Here is a 12,863-nt window from a genome sequence, read left to right as displayed (position 1 = left end):
CCTCAACACCGGTGTCGTTTCGTGTCGAGACCCTTCTCTCCAGAGGTGCTGCCTGTCGCGCTGAGTAACTCCAGCTTTTTGTGACTATCCCCGCAAAGACATGTTCTCAGTCCCTGTACACCCACCACTGCAGCCACAATCTGCTCTAACTCCATTTACAAATTTACAGAGGAAATTTAGGGGAGGGGAGGGTATGCGTGTGGTTCAGGGGGAGGGATGTTAGGGGGTCAGATGGACTTTAGGGGGATGGAGTTGAGCGGGGCAGAGGGAATTTAGCAGGATGGGGTTGAGGGTGCCAGAAGGAGTTTGGGGAGAAGTGGTGTGGCTGGAGTTTATGGGGGGAAGGATGGAGCTTTGGGAAAGGATGTTGGAGTTTAGGGAGAGTGGGATTGGAGAGGGGTGGATGGAATTTCGGGGTACAGGTGTTGGAGGGTGTTTCAGGGTACGCGATTTAGGAGGTGGTGTGGATGAAGCTTATGGTTGCGGGTGTGGAGGGAGTTTAACTTGAGGGGCAATGGAGAATGTTTCGGGGAACGGGGTTCAGGGGTACGGGTATGAAGGGACGTGGGGCTGCCCTGTGGTCAGCTCGGACACGCTGAGTGGCCGGTGTTTGTGGGGAATGTGCAGCAGGCTCCGAGCAAATATTTAACAGGCTCAATGTTTGTTGAAGGGAAGCTGGTGATAAGTGTGGGTCTGGCCAGCGACTGCTTGTTGGTTCAGTGGTCGAGTATACCACTGACCTCGGCAGCCTTTGGCCATTTCAGGCTGGGAGTGGATACGGGACGGGCTGAGGCGGCAGAGGTAGGTCTTCCCGCTGGGTACCCTCGCCTCCCGCGGCCATGGTCCGCTCTCCCAAACTCGCGACCTCCCAGCTGCAAATGGTCTTGTGTTGGGGAGCCGGGCCCTTTGGAGGGGGGGGGGGGGGGGGGGGGGCGAGTAGGGGAGGGGGTTGGGTAAGAGGGTGTTGACGGGGTAGGTGAGGTGTTTGGGTTGGAAGCCTTGTGGGGGGAGGAGGAGTGGGGCGGAATAGGGGTTATGCGGGTGGGGGTTGTTGGGTGGGAGGTGGGGTGCTGTAGGAGGGGGCGTTGGGTAGAGGGGTTTGGGTGGGAAGCCATTTCGTGGAGATTGGATCGCCCCCCCCCCCCTTGCGGAGGGAGGGGACGGGACGGGGGGTTTGTATTGACGGGGAGGGGGGGGGGGCTTCCTCGTCCGAGGCAGGGGTGACGGGCCGGGTGGTCAGATACAGCCCCCGGGGTCTGACCACTCCCGGGGTTGAGGTGCGAGGCGCGCGGGGCAGTCCCGGGATTGCGCGTGCCCGTGTTTGCGCGTGCCCGTGTTGGGGACAGACTGAGGGGTGGCCGGGTTACCATACGGGTGGACACACCGCCCTCGGCTACCCCTCCTCCCCACACCTCCCGCTAGGACGGGGCCGGCGCTCTCCGAGCAGCAGCCGATGCGGAGCCCTGTGTGTTTGCTTCGAGGCAGGGTCTGCAGGGAAGGGGCGGCGGTGGGCGGCGGTGGGGGTAGGGGGGGGGAGGTGTGAGTTGTTATGAGCGCCGTGGGGGAGGGGCGGTCCGATCAAGTTCCCGTAACGCAGTTGGAATGATAAACGGTAAATGAGTGACGGTTCGTGGAACGTGAACCTTTATGTACACGTTGGGGGTGGGGGGGCAAGGTCAAGAGGGAGGAGGAGAGAGTGGGATCTGAGGAGAGCGGGCACGGGTGACAGGGGAGGAGGAGACTGCTGTGAGACGGCTTGGGTGTGAAACCCTCGTGGTAGGTGCTGGCCCATTGGCCCAGGAAAGAGGGTCCCACAAGCTGAGATGTGCATTCCTTGCAGAAGCTGGCCCACCACAATCCCTTGCCCTCTCTCCCCTCCTAACCTTGGACTCTCTTGTGATGGCTGCCCAGTTAACCCCCCCACCCCCTCCCTCCACCCTCCACCCCCCCTCCCTCCACCCTCCACCCCCCTCCCTCCACCCTCCACCCCCCCCCCCCCCCCTCCACCCTCCACCCCCCCCCCCCCCCCTCTCCCCTTGTAGCTGGGTTTGCGTCTCCATAAACCAGCCTGCTGGAAGTTCAGGTCTCCCAGCACTCAGACCACTGCTAGACCGACGTGGTGCTGTTGACTGTGGGGCTCTGGCTGTGTGTGTGCCAGGCACTGGACTGTGGGGAAGGGTTGCACTGGGGCGCAGGGGAGCGCGGTGACCCTACTGCCCACCGCCACCCCCTCTTGCTCCACCGCCGCTCCACCGCCCCCTGCCGGAGGTCAGACCTGTGCTTTGTTTTGCAGAGATCCAACATGAAGACTCAGACTTTGGTCGTCGTTCTCTTGTGTTTCCTCACGTCCGTGAACATCGCTGATGTAAAGAGTCATCTTATCTCCTCATCCCTCCTCACGCTCCCTCTCTCCCCCTCCCTCCTCTCTCTTTCCTCTCTTCCCCCCCTCCCTCCTTGCTCACCTATCTCCCTCCTTGCTCTCCCTCCCTCCCTCCCTCCCCCTCTCCTCTCTCTTCCCCTCCTTGCTGTCCCACCTATCTCACTCATCACTCTCCCTCCCTCTCTCTTCCATCCCTACATCTCCCTCCTTGCTCTCCCTCCCTCCTCCCTCTTCTCGCTATCCATCCTCCCTCTATTTCCCCCCTCGCCTTCCTACCTCCATCCCCCTTGCCCTCCTCACCCCCCCCCCTCCCTCTCCCTCCCACCCTCTCTGCTCCTCCCCCCACCACTGCCCTCCACCGTAGAATTCTACCCCGAGCTCACGGTCGCCAATCCTTCAGCTTGGAGGGGTAGAGTGCCCCACCCCCCACCCCCGTGATGGCCGGAGTCCCCTGACGGTCAGTCTCCGGAAGGCTTCCCTTCTGAAGATCAGCGGCTGATCTGCAACTGAGCAGGCAATGACCGATTAGACCCAACACCCCCAGCCCACACACCCCTCTGTGGGGTGGTTACTGGTCATTGGTCAGTGAGATGGTCTCTTTTTGGTTACTGGTCAATGGGTTGGTCACTTGTCACTGGCCCATGAGATGGTCTCTGGTCAATGAGATGGCCACTCACTCTCCTCTCTGGTCAGTGAGATGTTCACTGTGTCCCAGCACATCCACCACTCTCCCTCCTTCACTCATGCGCTCGTGGATGCAGGACGGCTCATTCAGCCGCTTGCTCCCATTGCCTCAGTGGCCGGCATGAGACTGATCGCTGTTCACCATGTTTCCCCAGGGGGGAGGATGACATGCTGGGTCCGGAAACCTCCAGCACTGGGAATCCTGCAGAGGTAACGGCCCCGCGCACAGGTCAGGGGAGAGTGTGCGGGATGTGGAGAGGGAACGCCGCGCTGTGGGAGGGGCGGTGAGGGAGACTTGGTCAGGAAGTCTTGCAGAAAAGCAGACTTTCATCTTGTCTTTCTTCTCTTCCTTTGCCTCTTCATTCTTACTGCTCTGATATTTTACCCCCTCTTTGCCCCCCCCCCCCCCCACACACACACAACCCCAGCACCTGCCTGAACAACCTTGCCTCTGACTTCCACAGGTGCTGACTGAAGCCCAGGAGCTCTCAGCTCCCCCCTCCACCCCGCCGTCAGATGAGGATGTCCAGCAGGCTGGGACAGAAGCTGACCCAATGGACACCGACAAGCCTTGCAACTGCTCGGAAGGTGCCCACTATCCAGATGTTGATCCAGAAGATGACCATCCAGATGTTGCTTGTGACGGCGGCCACTATCCAGATGTTGATCCAGAAGTTGACCATCCAGGTGTTGCTCCGGAAGGTGACCATCCAGATGTTGCTTGTGACGGCGCCCACCATCCAGATGTTGATCCAGAAGTTGACCATCCAGGTTATGATTATGACGACGCCTACCATCTAGATGTTCATCCAGAAGGTGACCATCCAGATGTTGGTTGTGACGGCGCCCACCATCCAGATGCCCCATCATTTTCCGATGATACTTGGCTTGCAACGATGAAGGAGTTGAGGAAGCAGCAGCGTCGGAGTGATGGTGGGGAGCAGTTGCCAGAGTCATGTGCGGGTGCCAGCTCACCGGAGACCATGCAGCTGTTGGGAAAAGCCATCACTGACTTTGGCATGGAGATGTTCCGGGAGGTCCTGAATGGAACCAAGAAGCCAAACGTGATCATCTCCCCTCTCAGTGTGGTGCTGGGACTCGCTCAGCTCTCTCTGGGTAACAGATTCGTTCCAATTCAAAACACAACATGCTGGAGGAACAGCATCTGTGGAGGGAATGGACAAGCGATGTTTCGGGTCGGGTCCCTTGGAGTCCTCGAGAGTAATAGTGAAACAGTGTGGAAATGGGCCCTTCGGCCCAACATGCCCCAGCTACACTTGTCCCACCTGCCTGCGTTTGGCCCAAATCTCTCCAAATGTGTCCTATCCATGTACAGTACCTGTCTAACTTTTTCTACCTCCTCCGGCAGCTTGTTCCGTACACATACCACCTTTTGTGTGGGAAAGGTTACTCCTTAGATCTCTATTAAATCTTTCCCCCTTCACCCGAAACCTATGTCCTCTGGTCCTCGATTCACCTATTCTGGTTAAGAGACTGCATCTGCCCGATCTATTCCTCTCATGAATAGGGGGGAGAAAGTGGAAAAGGGAGGCACATGTGGAGGAGGGGGGGGGGGGGGGGGGGGGGAGCCTGGCAAGTGATAGGTGGATACAGGTGAGGGGGGGGGGGTGGTTGATTGGCAGATGGGTGGAGTAAGGGACAAAGGTTGGAGGTGAAAAGGAGACAAAAGGGGGACAGATTCGGAGGGAAGAGGGTGTGAAGTGTAATAATAGATGTTGGGGGGATGTGGGTGGAAGGGGGTGAAAATAAGGTGGGGTAAAGGGGTCTTGTGAATGGAAGATAAATGCACAAAGGAGGGGAAAGGAGCAGGGTGACAGGGCAATGGGAATTGGGGAAGGAAAGGGGGCAGCTGGGGTGGGTGCACTGTACAGAGGATGGGATGGGGCGGGAATGGTACTAGCAGTTGGATAATTCAGTGTTCATACAGTTTTGGGTGGGAGGTTAATTCAGGGGGAGCCCCAGAGACGGGGAGAGACAGAGAGCTTGGGGATTGTGGTGCTGCAGGAGGGTGGGGACATTATTGTGGGGGGAGTGTACGTTGCTGGAATAGGAGCCGGGGTGGGTTTACAGGCAATGGGGAGGTGAGGGAGGGGGGGGGGGGGCGATGAACGAGGGTGAGGGCGACGGAGCTCTGAGTGAGTTGAAGGTCGGAGAGTTGACCGGTGGAGTAATGAGATGGCAGAACAGGTATGAGGGCCGAATGGCCTTCAGGTACAGTGAATACTGTCCCAAGAGTGGAGAAGGATTGAGATGGTAGTGGTGGCAGCGGTCGAGCTGTTGCCTCACAGCATCAGAGACCCGGGTTCGATACAGACCTCAGGCGCTGTCTGTATGGAGTTTGCTCCTTTCCCCTGTGACCGCGTGAATTTCCTCCTGGAGCTCCGGGTTCATCCCACAGACGAGCGGATTTGGTGGGTTAATTGATGGGGGGGGGGGGGGGGGTAAATTGCCCCTGGTGTGCGGGCGAGTGAGAAACTCTGGGGAGGGGGGAATTGTGGCTGGTTACTGATTGGACTAGTGGGGGATGAGATCGCTCTTTGGTTTGGTTTAGAGATACAGCGTGGAAACAGGCCCTTCAGCCCACCAAGTGCGCGCCGACCCCACACACTAATACTATCCTACACATACTGGGGACAATTTACACTTATACCAAGCCAATTCATCTACAAACCTGCACATCTTTGGAGTGTGGGAGGAAACCGGAGATCCCGGAGAAAGCTCACGCAGATCACGGGGAAAACGTACAAACTCCGTACAGATTACACCCGTAGACCCAAACCCGGGTCTCCAGCTCTGTAAGCCAGCTCTACCATTGCACTACTGTGTCGCCCCATGTGAGACAGCATAAATTGAGTGGGCTGAATGGCCTCCTGTGTTGTGCGGCAGTTGGGAGAGGGCTCCCTATGGACTGAGTAACCCCGTGTTATTCTCTCCCGTTGCCCCAGGCTCTGCGAACGAGACAGAGAGGGATCTGGAGGCAGCTCTACACTGGGGCTCGCTGGGCTGCCCACACCACACCATGCGCACCGCCATCAACACCTTCAGCCAGCGAGTGCTCGCCATCGCCTCCACCATCTACGTCCGCCATGGTGAGGACACGGAGACCCCCCCCCCCCCCTCGGGGGGGACAGAGGGTGTGGGGGTATAATGAAGGGATGCGGTTAAACGGGAGGGTGTGAGGGTGAGGCTGAGGGAAGGGGTGGGGGTAGGTGTGTGGGTGTGTGACCAAGTGTGTTGGTTAGGTGTGTGGCCATTGGGGTGACATCTACTGGGTGCTATCAAAGCAGGAGTGTCGGAGAAGTACAGGGGTATGTTTCTGCTGCCAGATATATCAGCAATGCTCAGGTATGGATCATGATGTCAGCCAGGTGTGTATTCAATCCAGGTGTGCGAGGTGTCCAGATGCGTGTGTGACACCAGGTGTTTGCCATGACAAGCGTGTATGTGATGCCCAGGTGTTTGTTTGTGTGTGTGTGTGTGTGTGTGTGTGTGTGTGTGTGTGTGTGTGTGTGTGTGTGTGTGTGTGTGTGTGTGTGTGTGTGTGTGTGTGTGTGTGTGTGTGTGTGTGTGTGTGTGTGTGTGTGCTGCCAGGTGTGTGTGATGCCCAGGTATGTGTGTGATGTCCGGGTGTGTACGTGTGATGCCAGGTGTGTGTGTGTGTGTGTGTGTGTGTGTGTGTGTGTGTGTGTGTGTGTGTGTGTGTGTGTGTGTGTGTGTGTGTGTGTGTGTGTGTGTGTGTGTGTGTGTGTGTGTGTGTGTGTGATGCGAGGTGTGTGTGATGCCCAGGTGTGTGTGTGTGTGTGTGTGTGTGTGTGTGATGCCCAGGTGTGTGTGTGGTGCCCAGGTGTGTGTTACCATTGCCGCACACATGTGTGGCAAGCACTGCTCCAGCCGTGTGTTTGCTCCTGCAGGGTTCCACGTCAAGTCGGGCTTCCTGAATGACTCGGAGAGTTTTTACGAATCTCGGCCGCAGCCTCTGAGCGGCGACAGTGCGAACGACACGCGGAAGATCAACGCCTGGGTGGAGGAGAAGACCGGCGGCAAGATCAGAAACTTCCTCAATCGCGTCCCCGGTGACGTTGTACTGATGCTGGTCAACGCCATCAACTTCAAAGGTTCGCGATCGCCAGCAACAGCCCTCACGGGGACCGTTCGCAGGGCCGGGTCCCTCACATACACTGACCCTCACTACGGGATGGGTCACACACACACCGACCATCACTGGGGGACGGAGCTACATTGACTGAAGAAGGCAACTGTGGTTTTTGAAAAAAAAAAAAAAAAAGCAGTTGCAGGAAATCTGTAACAAAATCTGTAACAGTTGCAGGGTGACCTGGACAGGTTGAGTGAGTGGGCAGATGCGTGGCAGATGCAGTATAATATAGATAAATGTGAGGTTATCCACTTTGGTGGCAAAAACAAGGGGGCATATTATTATCTCAATGCCTGCCTTAGGTTAGGTATGGGGGAGGTACAGCGAGACCTGGGCGTCCTTGTACACCGGTCACTGAAAGTTGGCGTGCAGGTACAGCAGGCAGTGAAGAAAGCTAATGGAATGTTGGCCTTCATAACAAGATGATTTCAGTATAGGAGTAGAGAGGTTCTTCTGCAGTTGTATAGGGCTCTGGTGAGACCACATCTGGATTATTGTGTACAGTTTTGGTCTCCTAATTTGAGGAAGGACATCCTTGTGATTGAGGCAGTGCAGCGTAGGTTCACGAGATTGATTCCTGGGATGGCGGGACTGTCATATGAGGAAAGATTGAAAAGACTAGGCTTGTATTCACTGGAGTTTAGAAGGATGAGGGGGATCTTATAGAAACATATAAAATTATAAAAGGACTGGACAAGCTAGATGCAGGAAAAATGCTCCCAGTGTTGGGCGAGTCCAGAACCAGGGGCCACAGTCTTAGAATAAAGGGGAGGCCATGTAAGACTGAGGTGAGAAAAAACTTGTTCACCCAGAGAGTTGTGAATTTGTGGAATTCCCTGCTACAGAGGGCAATGGAGGCCAAATCACTGGGTGGATTTAAGAGAGAGCTAGATAGAGCTCTAGGGGCTAGTGGAATCAAGGGATATGGGGGGAAGGCAGGCACGGGTTATTGATTGGGGACGATCAGCCATGATCACAATGAATGGCGGTGCTGGCTCGAAGGGCCGAATGGCCTCCTCCTGCACCTATTTTCTATGTCTATGTCTAGAACATAAACACTCAGCGAGTCAGGCAGCATCTGCCAAGATTGCAACAGAACGAATGTTTCAGGTTGAAGACTTCATTAAAACCCATTTGTTTCAAGAAGTTTAGGGGTAACATGAGGGGAAACTTCTTTACTCAGAGAGTGGTAGCTGTGTGGAATGAGCTTCGAGTGGAAGTGGTGGAGGCAGGTTCGATTTTATCATTTAAAAATAAATTGGATAGGTATAAGGACGGGAAAGGAATGGAGGGTTATGGTCTGAGTGCAGGTAGATGGGACTAGGGGGAGAATAAGTGTTCGGCACGGACTAGAAGGGCCGAGATGGCCTGTTTCCGTGCTGTAAGTGTTATATGGTTATAACCTCTGTTCCACATCCACCAGTCTCCTCCTCTCTGTATTGTGTTCAAGAAGGAACTGCAGATGCTGGAAGATCGAAGGTACACACAAATGCTGGAGAAACTCAGCGGGTGCAGCAGCATCTATGCAGCGCCATAGATGCTGCTGCACCCGCTGAGTTTTTCCAGCATTTTTGTGTACCTTCCTCCTCTCTGTATCTTAGTTCCAACTTTTTTTATCTCTCCTTCCCACTTCTGACGAAGGGTGTTGGACCTGAGCTGTGAATTTTCTTTCTGCAGATGCTGCCTGACCTGTTTTGTGTTCCTGCCCAGTTTTTGTTTCAGAATTTCAGCATCTGCAAACATTCAACCATCCCTGTCACTTCCTCTCCTCCCCCCCCCCCCCCCCCCCCCCCCGTCTTGCTGTGTGGACTCATGCCTGATCTATGCCCCCCCCCCCCCCTCCCCACACACACACTCCCCCTCATGTGTTGGGCCTACTCTCCCTCTGGGTGAGTTTGTCTCCCCGACCCTCTGCTCTTGCTCTTGGGGAACAAAACCCCGCAGACGCTGGCGAATCCTAAATAAAAACAAAGAATGCAGGAATACCGCACAGGCTGGTCAGCGACCGTAGGGAGAGGAGAGGGCTGGTGCGTTGGGTGGAGGGGGTGCTGAGTGTCGGTGTTTGCTCCCACAGGGCTGTGGCAGGTACAGTTTGACCCCAAAGCCACGGTATCCGAGCCCTTCTACCTGGAGGACGGGCGCATGGAGCAAGTGGCCATGATGCAGCACCCCAAGTACCCGACCAGTGTCAGCCGCAATGAGGAGCTGCAGAGCGAGGTGAGACCCCCCACCCCACCGCCCCACTGCACTGCACCGCCTCCCACTAACTGCCCCCCCTCCCACTGCACTGCACCGCCTCCCACTAACTGCCCCCCCCCCTCCCACTGCACTGCACCGCCTCCCACTAACTGCCCCCCCCACCCCACTGCACCCCCTCCCACTAACTGCCCACCCCTCTGCACTGCACCGCCTCCCACTAACTGCCCCCCCCCACTGCACTGCACCCCCTCCCACTAACTGCCCCCCTCACACTGCAACCGTCCCACTGCAGCTACAAGCCCGCAATGCACCCACTACTGCGTTGCACCCCTCCCCACCGCACCCACTCCTCCCACCCACCCCACCCCTGTCCCCACCACAGCCGCTGCTGCATCTCCCTCACCGCGCCCCCTCTTCCCACCGCAGCCACAGCACCCACCACACCCCAGCGACACAGTGCAACTCACCCCACCCCACCCCACCCCTGCTCCCACCGCACCCCCCACAGTCGCCGCTGAGCCGAGTGTTTGTGCAGGAGCAGCATTTAAACACCACTGGCAGGTTGGTGGGAAGTGTTGAGCAGAAGCTAAGACAGTCCTTCTGACGAAGGGTCTCCCACAACGCGGCGCTCCCTCACCGCCCCTCCCACAGCGCGGCGCTCCCTCACCGCAGTGGGCATTGGGCCGTGGGCAGGTTCAGGGGAGGCTGGGTTTCTGACCACCCTGTCTTGCCAGATTGTCAGGATAGCCTTCCAAAACAACATGAGCTTCATTGTGGTCAAGCCCATGCTGAGCAGCAACCTCAACGCCGTCGCCAACAAACTCAAAATCTCCGCCATCCTGAGGCACCCCAAGACTCTGCCGCTGCTGCTCAAGATGCCTAAACTCAACATTGACTTCGACACCGACCTGCGGGAATCTCTGCAGAGTCTCGGTAAGTTTCTATGCGATCCCGATCCAGCGTTATATTGTGGGACAGGGCCCAGTGGTACACGGCCCCAGTGGCACACGGCCCCAGTGGTACATAGTGGTTCAGGACCCCAGTATTATAGGGCCCCAGTCGTACACAGTGTTGCAGGGCCCCAGTGTTGGCGGTGCTGTCACTCCATGTTGTGTGTGTGTGTGTGTGTGTGTGTGTGTGTGTGTGTGTGTGTGTGTGTGTGTGTGTGTGTGTGTGTGTGTGTGTGTGTGTGTGTGTGTGTGTGTGTGTGTGTGTGTGTGTGTCTGTGTGTGTGTGTGTGTCTGTGTCTGTGTCTGTGTCTGTGTCTGTGTCTGTGTCTGTGTCTGTGTCTGTGTCTGTGTCTGTGTCTGTGTCTGTGTCTGTGTCTGTGTCTGCCTGCCTGGGGTGGTCTGTGTGGTGCGGACCAGTGTGGGTTGATTGGGCCAAGGCTCTGTTCCGTGGGGTTGGCTCAGCTCTGTGCTCTAGGGAATGGTCTCCTGGGGAGCATGTTCTTCAGGATGCATTGGGGGGGGGGGGGAGGCTGCTGGGTCGGGGACTGTGGATGGAGGGGGGGGGGGCTGCTGGGTCGGGGACTGTGGATGAAGGGGGGGGGGGGGTGATGGTGGTGCAGGTACGGGTTGGGGTGGGCTCTGGATGTGTCGCAACCAGTGGTCAGACACCCGCCCACCCCGAGAACATCCTGGCTAAGCTGTTCCCCCCCTTCCCTCCCCATGCAGGTCTGGGCAGCATCTTCCAGAATCCGGACCTGAGCCGGATGGCGGGCCTGCCCCTGGCCGTGTCAGCCGTGCAGCACAAGGCCACCATGGAGCTGACGGAGGAAGGAGTGGAGGCTGCTGCCAGCACAGCCATTTCCATCAACCGCTCCCACATGCAGTACGCCCTCAACAGCCCCTTCTTCTTCCTCATCCGCCACGACCCCTCCGGCATCCCCCTCTTCATGGGCACCGTCAAGGACCCTCAGCCCCAACTCCCGAAGAGCAAGCGCGACAAGCTGCGTCCCATCCCCGATATCCTGATGGAGGAGCAGGTCGCTGCTTCCGACCCCAAGTGAGGCCCGAGCTGGAGCCCACCCACCCACCGCCAGCCCTCCCTCGCCCCCCCCCCCTCCCCGACCCCACCGCCTGCCCTCCCCCTGACCACCGACCCTCGCCCTCCTCCCATCCGGTCCACGACCGCCCACCCGAACGACCCCCGCCTCCCCACCTGACTCATGACCGCCCACCCGATCCGAACCCAGACCTTACCTCCCCCAACCCCACCACCCGCCCAGCCCCCGCCCACCCGACCGACCCCTCCTCCCAGTTTTGTATAAATCAATAAACAATGATACACACTCTGTGTCCGCCGTTTGCTGCAGGGATTGGGCTGGAAACCGGGATAAATTAGTTGGAACCACACAGGTGCTGGTTTACAAACAAAAATGAACAGAGTGCTGGAGTAACTCAGCGGCCCGGTCAGCAACTCTGGAGAACATGGATAGGTGACGTTTCCAGGCGACTCTGTCTGAAGAAGGGTCCCCAACCCTAAACGTCACCTATCCATGTTCTCCAGAGATGCTGCCTGAGCCGCTGGGTTACTCCAGCACTCTGTGTCTTGTGTTGGTGGGGTAACGCTGGGGGATGGGCACACACCAATCTCAGGCACCTGCCGGATAAAGGGCCGTGGGTCGGTCAATTCACCTACCATCATTGGACAACCCCGGTCTTCCTGCCTGAGGCTGCCTGTACTTGCCGTCCGTCACCAGGCTAGAACGCCTGTACTCCATGCAACGCTGATCCAGGTTGCTTGTATATAGAAACATAGAAAATAGGTGTAGGAGTAGGCCATTCGGCGCTTCGAGCCTGCACCGCCATTCAATATGATAATGGCTGATCATCCAACTCAGTATCCTGTACCTGCCTTCTCTCCATACCCCTGATCCCTTTAGCCACAAGGGCCACATCTAACTCCCTCTTAAATATAGCCAATGAACTGGCCGTTCGATATCCAGTGCTAATCAAGTTGCCTGTACCTCCTGGGTCTCTGGGTATGGTTGCCCATGTTTCCCGTGTTAATGAGCAACTTTCCCTGTATGTCCTGTCTTACTCTGAGTTGTCTGTATTACCCGTGTCTCCGTGCAGTTTAGTTAAGACGGACAGGCCCTTCGGCCCACCGAGTCCGAGCCGACCAGCGACCCCCGCACACTACACTGTAACACAATGTGTGGCTGAGGAGTTGGTGCAGGGGGGTAGAGATTCAGATAGGAGTCCTGTCGATTCCTGGTCTATATGACTTTTGGTTCCATTCGCGTCTGGATTTTGAGTTTTTCTTCAGTACTTCTCGATGAGTCCTTTCCATTTCGGGGTCTCCTCACAGATTAGTCGACCAGTATGGACTCGGCAGGTGATTGTGACCAGCCCCGACCGGACCTGAGGATTTACTGTTTATGAAGGAACTGCAGATGCTGGAAAATCGAAGGTACACAAA

At 57.0% G+C, this 12,863-nt stretch overlaps 1 protein-coding gene across 4 annotated transcripts; it reads left to right on the top strand.

Moving 5' to 3' along the window:
- The first annotated feature begins 642 nt into the window (after positions 1 to 642).
- Positions 643 to 11,725, top strand: LOC116988888 (alpha-2-antiplasmin-like). 4 transcript variants are annotated; one of them, XM_033045892.1, is made up of 8 exons: positions 643 to 792; positions 2,294 to 2,365; positions 3,529 to 4,180; positions 6,031 to 6,174; positions 6,997 to 7,200; positions 9,313 to 9,455; positions 10,172 to 10,370; positions 11,114 to 11,725. In XM_033045892.1, exons 1-8 carry the CDS (start codon positions 658 to 660, stop codon positions 11,446 to 11,448), a joined length of 1,884 nt encoding a protein of 627 aa, XP_032901783.1. In that variant the 5' UTR covers positions 643 to 657; the 3' UTR covers positions 11,449 to 11,725. The 4 variants fall into 4 exon arrangements, with proteins under 4 accessions (XP_032901783.1, XP_032901782.1, XP_032901784.1 ...); XM_033045891.1 differs by having other exon boundaries at positions 643 to 801; XM_033045893.1 differs by lacking the exon at positions 643 to 792 and adding an exon at positions 825 to 917.
- Positions 11,726 to 12,863: the final 1,138 nt, after the last annotated feature.

The sequence above is a fragment of the Amblyraja radiata genome, chromosome 28 (genome assembly GCF_010909765.2).
Source record: "Amblyraja radiata isolate CabotCenter1 chromosome 28, sAmbRad1.1.pri, whole genome shotgun sequence".
Taxonomy (NCBI): domain Eukaryota; kingdom Metazoa; phylum Chordata; class Chondrichthyes; order Rajiformes; family Rajidae; genus Amblyraja; species Amblyraja radiata.
This window is presented reverse-complemented; position numbering and strand designations above follow the sequence as displayed.

Excerpts from the sequence above, each read along its gene's own strand:
- LOC116988888 (XM_033045891.1), top strand. The coding sequence starts at position 658 with ATGTTTGTTGAAGGGAAGCTGGTGATAAGTGTGGGTCTGGCCAGCGAC. Across the intron at positions 802-2,293 it reads GACGGGCTGAGGCGGCAGAG|AGATCCAACATGAAGACTCA; the intron begins GTAGGTCTTCCC and ends TTTGTTTTGCAG. Across the intron at positions 9,456-10,171 it reads ATGAGGAGCTGCAGAGCGAG|ATTGTCAGGATAGCCTTCCA; the intron begins GTGAGACCCCCC and ends CTGTCTTGCCAG.